This window comes from Hibiscus syriacus, unplaced genomic scaffold, assembly GCF_006381635.1.
Source record: "Hibiscus syriacus cultivar Baekdansim isolate YM2019G1 unplaced genomic scaffold, ASM638163v2 tig00116954_pilon, whole genome shotgun sequence".
In the NCBI taxonomy this organism is placed as follows: Eukaryota; Viridiplantae; Streptophyta; class Magnoliopsida; order Malvales; family Malvaceae; genus Hibiscus; species Hibiscus syriacus.
In genome coordinates this window covers 1,129,401-1,140,148 of record NW_024063483.1, presented here as the reverse complement: position 1 = coordinate 1,140,148, position 10,748 = coordinate 1,129,401, and the positions used below count along the sequence as shown (strand labels likewise).

General features: G+C 33.7%; 1 protein-coding gene and 1 pseudogene across 2 annotated transcripts; one reads left to right on the top strand and one right to left on the bottom strand.

Annotated features, from left to right (window-relative positions):
- The first annotated feature begins 569 nt into the window (after window positions 1–569).
- LOC120189364 lies at window positions 570–1,901 on the top strand (annotated as a pseudogene).
- Window positions 1,902–4,789: 2,888 nt separating this feature from the next.
- Window positions 4,790–10,079, bottom strand: LOC120189232 (homeobox-DDT domain protein RLT1-like). 2 transcript variants are annotated; one of them, XM_039192550.1, is made up of 8 exons: window positions 9,872–10,079; window positions 8,234–8,341; window positions 7,518–8,159; window positions 6,663–6,745; window positions 5,549–5,956; window positions 5,370–5,450; window positions 5,194–5,288; window positions 4,790–5,096 (listed from the first exon to the last, which is right to left on the bottom strand). In XM_039192550.1, the coding sequence occupies exons 1-8, from the start codon at window positions 9,876–9,878 to the stop codon at window positions 5,027–5,029; spliced, it is 1,494 nt and encodes a 497-aa protein (XP_039048481.1). In that variant the 5' UTR covers window positions 9,879–10,079; the 3' UTR covers window positions 4,790–5,026. The 2 variants fall into 2 exon arrangements, with proteins under 2 accessions (XP_039048481.1, XP_039048482.1); XM_039192551.1 differs by having other exon boundaries at window positions 6,663–6,742.
- Window positions 10,080–10,748: the final 669 nt, after the last annotated feature.

The following is a 10,748-nucleotide window of genomic DNA, read 5'->3' as shown; positions in this document are numbered from 1 at the left end:
CACTCGATTTGAAATTAGTGTGTGATTTTTTCCACATTTTAGAAATGAGAAATATAAGAATTGTGATTTTTTTGAGGTGTGTTAGAAAAAATGTGATGCAATCTATTTATAGAAAAAGTTGGTATAAAATTGAATGGTTGAGATTTGAGTCAATTCTTAATCAATGGGTAGAATTGTTTTCACAAGGATTGTATTTTCTTGCAAGCACAATTCACATGGATTGTGAATGAACGGCTGAGATCGAAAGATTCATTTCTTTATCAATGGGTAGAATTGTTTTCACATGGATTGTGTTTTCTTGCAAGCACAATTCACATGGATTGTGAATGAACGGTTGAGATCGAAATATTCCTTTCTTTATCAATGGTTGTAATCCAATTCACATGGATTGTGAATGAATGACTGAGATCGAAAGATCCATTTCTTTATCAATGGTTGCAATCCAATTCACATGGATTGTGTTTTCTAAAAGAACATGCATTATGGTTATAAATACCAACATATGCTCTAACCATTTCATCACTTCCAAACTAATTTGCTTATTATCATAATTGTCTCTCAGTTAAAAAATGAATTATGATTATTGTTCTTCTTCTTCTCCTCCTTCAAAATCACCCAATAATATGTTAAAATCCATAATAGATGAGTGCGATAGAGAGCATCAAATAATTATTGATCACATAGAAAGTGGTTGTCGTCTTATGCTAGGTGAAGACCTATGCACTAGACATACTCATGGGGGCTCAGTTCCAGGTCGAAGAACAATCTTTCGTGATCGAGAAGTAGCAACAGCCAACCTCTTCAACGACTATTTTTCAGAAAATCCAACATATAATGAAGAGCAATTTCGTCAACGCTATCGAATGTTGCGAAATTTATTCTTACGCATTGTTGCTATTGTCAAAGATCATGATCTTTATTTTCTGCAACGAAGGGATGCAGTTGGGAAAGTGGGCTTGTCTACTTTACAAAAAATAACAGCTACATTTCGCATACTAGCATATGCAACTCCGACAGATGCAACTGACGAGTACATCAAAATTGAAGAGTCTACAACAATTGAATGTGTCAAGAGATTTTGTCGTGTTGTTCGAGAGGTATTTTGAGAACAATATTTAAGATCACCCACTGCTGATGATGTTGCTAGATTACTTTATATTGGTCAGCAACGTGGTTTTCCAGGAATGTTAGGAAGTCTCGATTGCATGCACTTGATATGGAAAAATTGTCCAACAGCTTGGGCGGGATAATATGTCGGCCGAAGTGGATCTCCAATAATTATTTTTGAAGCTGTAGTTGATTATGATTTGTGGTTATGATATGCATATTTTGGGATGGCAGGGGCCAACAATGATATTAATGTGTTGGAGACGTCTAACATTTTCTCTAACCTTGCTAGAGGTATTGCTCCTCCTGCACATTATGTCATTTGTGGAAAAGAGTACATTATGAGATATTATCTAGTTGATGATATATACCCCAAATGGGCGACTCTTGTGTAAACTATCCATGATCCAATTGGTCCCAAAAAGAAATATTTTGTAACAAAACAAGAAGCATGTCGAAAGGATGTCGAACATGCATTTGGAGTTATTCAAAGTCGATTTGCAATTATGGCAAATACAACACGTTTTTGGAGCAAAAATGATTTGAAAGATATTATGACTGCTTGCATAATAATGCATAATATGATAATCGAGGATGAACGAGATCTTAATTCTCCAATTGTAGAATGAAGAGATGTGCCGCCTCCGAATGTCGAATTTATTGAAGATGAGGAGACTCAATTTCAAGAATCTCTTATCCGATTTAGACAAATCAAAGATGCAACTGCTCATTTTACTCTACGAAATGCACTAATTGAGCATTTGTGGAATGAATATTCTAATTCGGAGAATTAAAATATATAATTATGTAACTTATGTTTTTTCGCATTATTATTATGAATTGTAATTTTCTTATTTATTTGTATTTTCATAATGTTATTTATGAATGTTTTATTTATGCTTTTTATCTTGATATTTATTAGAAATGTATATGTTTTATTTTATATTTGCAAAATCAATATTATAATAGTTAAATATTGTGAATAAAGTAGAGTTAGTGGTAATGTAGAGATAGTGCCAGAGATGAATTATTGTTTCATCTTTAGAGTATAGATAGAGATGTTGTAGAGTAGAGATGAGGGTTGGAGATGGACTAAGTTGACAACTTAACTGATACTGATTACTCGTTTTCTCAAATGAAAATCTATTCAAAATTACATCTAATATGTATTCTTAAAATTGGGATATCGTTGAACCTTAGGGCTGTAATGATAGGATACCTTGGGGACGGTTCAAAATACAATATGAGAAAAGATGAGAGTTAAGCTGTTGAAGAGGGCCCCCTTTAGGTCTTTTTCTTATTCTGCAACCTTTGCAGCCTCTTCCGCTTGAGGTAGATTTGGTATGATATCCCTGAGAGAACCACTAGTACACAATCTCATTGTTATGGAGAAAGTGGATTGCCACTCAGCAGAGAAGACACCACGATGCTGACAAATTTGCGACAGGTGATAATGATTGTGTTAGCCAAGGAGCCAAATCGACTTATGGTTAGCGAGATGAAATTTTGGCCGACTGCACCACAGAGGCAGTAGAGGAGTGCGGCTGTAGAGAAGAGGGAGGTGTGTGGCGTAAGAAGATAGGGTTGGGGAAGAAAACATATTAAAAAAAGGGGTAAATTAAATTTTTGTCCCTAAATTATTTAAGGTTTGCAAAAATGTTCATTATCAGTATTTTTATCTAAAGTTTAGGGGTTAAAGTAAAAATTAAACCATTTTACTAGCATGCCACATCATCAAACTAACGGAAGTTAACGTTTCATTGACAACATCTTAATTAACACAAAACAAAAGTGACCACAAATTAACTTTCTTGAATCAAGTGACCATACGTTTAAAAAAATGAAACAAAATTGATCAACTCTGTAGTTTACCTAATCAATATAATTTTAATTTTAATTTTAATTTGGATAGTGATATATAGTGGAAGTAAATTTATTTATATAAATACTAAAAGTACACTAATAAATTTTAATAATTTGAAGTACAACAATAAAATGCAATATTAAATTATGGTAAATTTGTACCCACCTTTAAGTCGTTATTGATGAGAAAATCACCAAAAATAAAAGTAAAAAAAAAAGTTGGTGAAGAAGAATGAAGAAGCATGCCAAGTGATGGGCTGTTGATTGAAGTTTCTCATATGAATCCATAATGGCTCCTCACTTTTGTAGTTTTGTTGATCCAATCCCTCTTGATTGAGACCAACACCACCACACTCCCAATTAAAAGTAAATAAAGAGCCACCCAAACTAAGACTCTATACGGTTCGGTTCGATTTAGTTCGATATTGTATTTGAATAGAGATACTATTAGTTATTAATATATCGTTGTTATTATATTTATTTTTATGTTAGAATTGATGATATTTATCTTTCACCCCATTGATTTGTTTAAATATTTTTATTTTTTAAATTATTCTATTGATTTTTAACATTTTCTATATGAAATTATTTTCTTTATTCAGTGATTATTGTATATTCTTCAATGATAACTTATTCTCTATACAACATGATGAAACTCACTTTTATAAAGGAATCAAAATTACTAAGTTGGTAAAACATCAATTTTATTTTATTTTCAAAATAGTAACTATTTTTATATATTTTTTAAATTAACTAATTAACTTGAAATTTCAACAATTTTCCAATAAAGGGGGAAAAAGAACCCATAAAGGAAAAAGATATATTAGAAAAGAAAGAATGTAAATTATATGTGTAACAATTAAGTTGGATGGTGTAGAATGAGCAACAGCTAATATGTCCTTGAGACAAGGCCATGTTCTAAACAGGTTATTTCCATGGACCACCCATGCAACTTAGTTAAAACCTATTTCACCTACAATTTTCCATTACACCTCTCATCCTTTATCGAATTCGAATTCTATTTAATTTAATCCGGTAATAAAAACTTATTTATAACTACAATGGTAGGGAGGTCGACAAAATGGTTGTCCCTTGTTCCCATATGTAATGGGATAAGAGGAGGTAAGATAGTAGATTGCCCCCAATACTAAGTTAAGAGCAGCTTTCGTAGGAGACCTCTGAATTATGAAATGTCCTCCATGAGACTCGATCCCACGACCTCAAGGTTAAAAACCTTGTGCTTTACCAATTGAGCTGGATGATCATTTCTTAAAAATAATTTATTTATTATAATTTTAATGAAATTTAAACTTTCAACCTGTTAATTTTATATTAAATAATATCCCTCTAAGTCACTATATATATATATATATGTGAATGCAAAGTTGTACTAGGATTGTCAATTTTTTTTTATAAAAAATATTTTTAACGATTAGGTGCAAGTAATTTAAGGTTCCAATAATTTGTAGATCATTGGTCGTCTGATAAAGTGTATTTAAAGTTTTTCTTTTTTCCCCCACTTTTGGCACATGGTAAAGCATTTTGTTTTGGATGGATTTTTTAAATAAAATTTATAAATTTTGAATCAAATTAAATTAAATATATTATTTTAAATTTATGTTTAAATTTAAATTTAATTATTTATAATATTATGATATTATTCGACTTTAATTTGATTTTTTGATTATTCAAATTTTACATATTCAAATTTTACTCACGCAAAATCCGGAAAAAAAAAGTTTTGAGTTAAAGAACTAAAAATTAAAAAAAAATCCATTTTTGAGTCGGCTAAAATTCTTAAAAGTTGAAAACTCAAATCTTGCAAAAGAAAAGGTAAAGTTTTTAATTTAGAAACTCCAGATCTTGTAATGGGAGATGGGGGGATTTGTTCATATATTCAACAGCTGGGCACTGTTTCAAGGACAAAATACAATGAACAAAAATGATCTTTTCAGCACAATGTTCGTCCTGGTTCCGCTTTTTCCTGCGGCGATTTCAATGAGTCGAGACAACCCCTTCAGCCTTTCTCCACAATCCATCAACCATATAAGCATCATCAACCCGAAGAAGAACAAGTTTCTGCAGTTTCGTCTTCACTGAAACTAGATGGTACATCCATGGTAGATCTAGATGACATAACACAGTTCAGAGATCTTGACGAGTATATGCTAATAAATGGACAGATAGAGAGGGAGAGAGGTAATATATCTATAACATACTGACCTTTTAGTCAGATTTGTCAACAGAGGCGATCTGGCATGTGATGCATTTGAAACGACATCTTGCTGCGGAAATTCGACATTGACTTGCTTGGCAACCTTTGGAATACGAAAGAGAGGTGTCAAAAGCAATACATGAGTGCATGATACGGCCGAAAACCGACTAAAGGTTGAACTTACTCTTGATTCATTTGTTGGATCAGTTTTTACTCGTACAGGGTACTCATTTTTCGGCTTCTGCTTTCCGCCAAGTTTCTCCGCCTGCATGTATGTACCCAAAACAAAAAATAGAGCCAAAACATTAACCACGGAAACCATTGAAGGTATTTTTGAAGGATAAAGCATGTGAGAAGAAATACCTTCACCATCCTTGCAGATGGCTTAGACAGGTTTTCTTTCTTCAGGGCCTTATAATATGTATGATTATCATCGTCATGCAAACAAGGCTTTTCTCGTTCATCATCAATTTTTCCACCATTGGGGTCGGGATTGTTAGAGAAAGAATATGGCCTCGTCCTTTTGACTGCAAGTTTAGTGTTCATCCTACTTCGTTTACTATCAATGACACCATCTTTTTCGGCAGAACCATTGTGGATATCCAATGAAGAGTTCTGGCCCGGGAATGAGTTAGAAGAAAGCAAAGAATTGTATTTTAATTGCTGACGAGATTTCTTGTTTTGTCTTTCAAACCCATGCGCGGTTTTGAAGGTTGAATTCTCCATGTAAGAATCATGTGAACTCAACATGGAATTACGTACTTCATCTACCTACAAGGAAACGAAAAAGAAAATAGACATATCATAAGGTGATCACTTCGAATAAGTTATTCTTAAAATGAAAGATGATATCCAGCTTGTTAAACATGATTTTCCATCATAACTAATGTCATTATGTGTCAATATAGGAATAATTACGTGACTTTCATGTATCCAAGTATATCTGAGTATAACAGAGTGCTCCAAGAAGCAACATGGGACCAAAGCTTTCAAGCTGCTATGTAAAAAGCTAGAGCTGGAACCCGTTGTTTTGCTTTCCAACTAAAAGCTCCATTTACAGGTAGATCCAAAAATTTCTCGGCGAGGATAGAGGATCATTCTACCTCCCGGAGGAGAATTTATCATTTATTTCCCGACATTGAATAGTGGGGCTGGAGAAAGTTGCTTAAAACCTGAACAACAGACCTTTTGCCCCGCTTTAAACCCTGTAAATACTGGCAGTATCTGACACATATGCTAATAGCATAATACCCACGCACAAAACTCTACTATTAAAGATAATAACCTGAATTTAGCAATCTCTAAACAGGACTGGAATATGGCACCTTAGAAAGACTTGAACGTCATTATTATTTCGTGTACCGATTGTACATGTACAAACTAACTCATCCTAGTTTTCAACACTATTTAGCAGGGTCATATTATTTCTGCTAAGTATATTAAAACATGGGAAAAGTGACTCCAAGAGTCCACTTACAAAGTTAAGATCCGGCTGCTTTATAACTCCAGAGATATGAGATGAATGGGGCTGTTGGGGATCTCCAACATCAACCGGTTCTGCTGAAGCAAACACACGAGATTCAAATATTTCATGACTAAAGAGATACATGATCAGCTTTAAGCATAATGACTACAATGGAAGAACAGCAGTAAGAGTGTTCGGCTGATAGAACCAGGACAAGAGGTGTAGAGGTAATTAGGTCAGGAGACACAAAGGATGACATGGAAAGGCATAATGACAAGACTAGGAATATATATATATATCCTACTGGCGCTGTATCGGTTGCAGTTGGATCAAGAAGGCCTTTAGAGTGTTTTAGTTAAAGGTTAAGGAATATCTCTATTAAAAAGGTTTATCTATTCCTTTCTAATTGTTCTACTTGTAAGAGACTATTTAAAACAAGAAAATGGATACACATTAGCCTAGACTAGGAGCACAGAGAAAGGTAGCTAGAACACAAAAAGTAGAGCATGAAGAATTCCAAGCATTTGGACTGAACTGACTTAATCAGGCAGTTCTTATGGTTTAACTTATCTTGATCTTACTTTGAGTTAAGGCCTAGGATCCTTTAATAAGGAGTGATAAACTGCATATGTTTTCAAAGCGCTATGCTTCCATAGGTTAAACGCATAAAAGACAGAAGAAATACACTAAATGCAATAATTACTTCCCAAGTTCAAAAGGTAATTAATGTTTACTAGACCAAAAAAGTACCAAATAATATATAAAATGGCAAAAAAACACAAATTAAGTTCCCGTTTTATCAGAAATAATATTCATGATTCTATAAAAATTGACAATGTAGCAAACAGATTTTGGTATTGGACTCACCACTGACAGGCTTGCTATTTGGGAATTCAAAGGCGCCATTAAGTGGTGGATCAAACTCAATACCAAGTAGTGGACCATCTTCTAGATAAAACCTCCCCAGCTGCCTCTTAACTGCAGTAATAGAAGGGTTTTCACTTTCACCCTTAAGCTTCAAATATCCTGATGGCTTATAAACCTTGCTTTTAGCCATCCTTGTGTTTGCGTCTATTGGTAAAGTTGCTCCATTTTGTCTAAGTTGTACAGAAGTTGGCATGTCATGAGGATCCCGACTTTCAGAAAAACGCATATCTTGTAAAGGTGAGCTACTTTCAGAAGATGTATCTTCCATATGAGCATCATATGGATTTTGATGACTCCTACGGTCAGCTAGAAACTCTTGGCTAGAAATCCTTCCACTTTCAACCTCCCTCGGATCAATATTCCTATAATCCCGCTCCTTAATGCTTCCAGACGAATCTTGCCTGAGTCCACTACCACGATCCCGAATAACACCACTGGAATGATCCACTCGCTCATTAGCATGTTCGTCTCTCCTTTTGTCTTTTAACCTTCTGTGACAAAACCAACTAGATATCTGCTTTTCTGTCAACCCTACCTGAAGTGCTATTTGTGATTTCATTTCATCTGAAGGAAATCTGAGCTCTGGAAAACACCCAAAACTACGTTTGAAACATAGCAAACGAAGCGAATAAGATGAGAAGTGAAGAACTGGTTACCTTTGTAGAATTTTTCCAGAGCCATAACCTGGTCTGGTGTCTTGACTGTTCTTTTCTTATTGACATCTAGAGAAACTTTATTCTCTTCAGTCTGAATTTCACCTGAATCTAAAACAATCGCATGGAAGAAACAAATGTATTATATTTGATAAAATTAACCATGAAACAGATAAAGAATGGTTTGAAATTTGTTACTTTCGTGCTATGCGACATAATGGAAAACAGAGCCATCATTATGACGGATTAATTACTATCATATGAGATGTATGATACGTATCAGCCATCCACATAAATTAGAATAAAAACGAGAGAGGGAAACTCAGACTAACAAACAGTAAAACAAAAACCTCATGATTACTTGGAGCCAGATGAACAATTTCACTATATTCCTTCAGCAATTTTGAACACCTTTACATTTGTCGGATTATACTGGTTATGACACTTTATATAATAAAAAATTCTGCTGTCATCCAACCACAAATATAAAAAAGAAAGAAAAATATATATCTTCATTTCCAGATTCTTTCATATCACTAATATAGCTCCCTACAATTTAACAAATGGAAAATAATATGACTAAGCCTCCAACCAAACTTGCCTCCCTAGCCCATTAGCAAATTCACGTATGCTAGCTCATTAGCAATTGCCTCCGTAACCCATTAGCAAACTTTTCCTTTATCAATAGACCTCTTGCAATCCTCATCCCATTTTCCCAAGAAACTGATCTTTAAAAACCCTTTGGTTTCAGTTCAAGTGAGCCAAATGCACAAGTTCATGGATCACTGAAGTATATAAAATAACTCAAATCCGTCAGCAGAACATAATCAACATATTAACATAAATTTCAGACTTGAAATTCAAGTCCATGCAAGGACCCAAAGATATAGCTTTATGCAGATTACTCTCAACACCTAGAACAGATTCAAAGAAGATCCATCCATTTATACATCACCTATCCATGCAAAAGTACTCTTGAGGTTTATGATAAAACGACACTTCCAACTTGCAGTTCTAACAACATTCTAAAGGAAACATGCAACGATTAGACACGAATTATCGTGGCACAAATAACTTATTACATAAACAAAGCTTCCACTGATGAATTTTGCGTGGTTCAAACTTCCAAGTGATGAAACAACGTTAAATCATAAGAAATTAGGCTTACAGCAACATTCTAAAGGAAACATGCAACAATCAGACGAATATATAAAGCACAAATGACTAATTACATGAACAAAATTTTGTATTTTTCCATGTGATGAAACAACATTAAATCATAGCAAATCAGGCTTGACTTAGCAGTTGTTTCAAAGGTCGAATGCTGGATCTCCCCTCCCCCAGTTTGGAAGTCTCTCTAATGTGCCGAAAACAAAATTAAACAATTCGTAAATAAATAGATAAATCGAAGCAAATAAAGACTTTTATAATGCATTTTCTAATGAATCAAACACCCAACAAAATCACAAACGCTGCTTATTGACCTGAAATTCCCCAATGCATGCAAGTTTCCTTTACAGTTTCCAGTAAGCAGAAACCAAACGTTAAACAGCCTAAAATTACAACATTTTCAAATGACAAAAACTCTAAACAAAATTTAGAACCCAAATCTCAAAACTTTGATCTGAGATCAAGAACTACCTTCCATAGTGAAAGCGACTATTTTTTCCCTGGGTATCCTTCGTTTTTGTCCTTCAGTTCCAGTGATCCACCACTTCAGCCACTGCAAAATCTGGGTCTTCGATTCTACAAAGCTCGTTTTACAATTCTACCTTTGTTTTAAACATTACGTTTACGTTTCAAGAGGTGGAGAGAGAGAGAGAGAGAGAGAGAGAGAGAGAGAGAGAGAGAGAGAGAGAGAAGGATTCTGAATGAAGAGTGGAAAGACAAAAAAGAAAGGGGAAATTGTTTGTTGTTGGTTTTGGTGGTTTCTCCCCCCTTATTTTTCCTCCTGTTCCTTCCATTTTGATTCGATTAAAAGGATTCAACGGTTGTGGTTTTGTTTTGGTTTTGGATTTAATCAAAACCCAGATTTGGGTTTCGGCTGTTTTTGCATTTTGTGATCTGTCTATCCTTTTTTTAGGCACCATTTCCTTCTTGCCCAGAAAATATAAAAATCAACTATGGTTTTTGCTCACTACATGCACTTGCGCGGCAAAACATTAAACATCCAGATTAGGTAGGATAAAATATTCAAATTTGATGAGTTTTTATCCTATTTAATTATATATCAAGTTAGCCTTTTTTTTAACAAAAATAAAATTTGAAATTAATTTTATTCTTGTCTCAATTTGAATAATTATTGTAATATAATTTTATATAATATTTTTCATATATTTTCAGTTATTTCAATCTTATCGAATAAAAATAAAAAATTATCTGTATTAGATTGAAAATACTTTTATTAAAATCTAGGATTAATAAAATATCATTAGATATGGAGACGAATCAGAACTAAATAATATTTTTTAAATTTTTGAATAAAAATTAATTCAATCAAAGAAATCGATCCCAATAA

What these genes read in the sequence shown, in the direction of transcription:
- LOC120189232 (XM_039192550.1), bottom strand. An exon ending in AAATAGCAAGCCTGTCAGTG is followed by an intron (nt 6,746 to 7,517) that starts GTGAGTCCAATA and finishes TGTTTGCTTCAG; the next exon opens with CAGAACCGGTTGATGTTGGA. An exon ending in AGCAGCCGGATCTTAACTTT is followed by an intron (nt 5,957 to 6,662) that starts GTAAGTGGACTC and finishes GTTTCCTTGTAG; the next exon opens with GTAGATGAAGTACGTAATTC.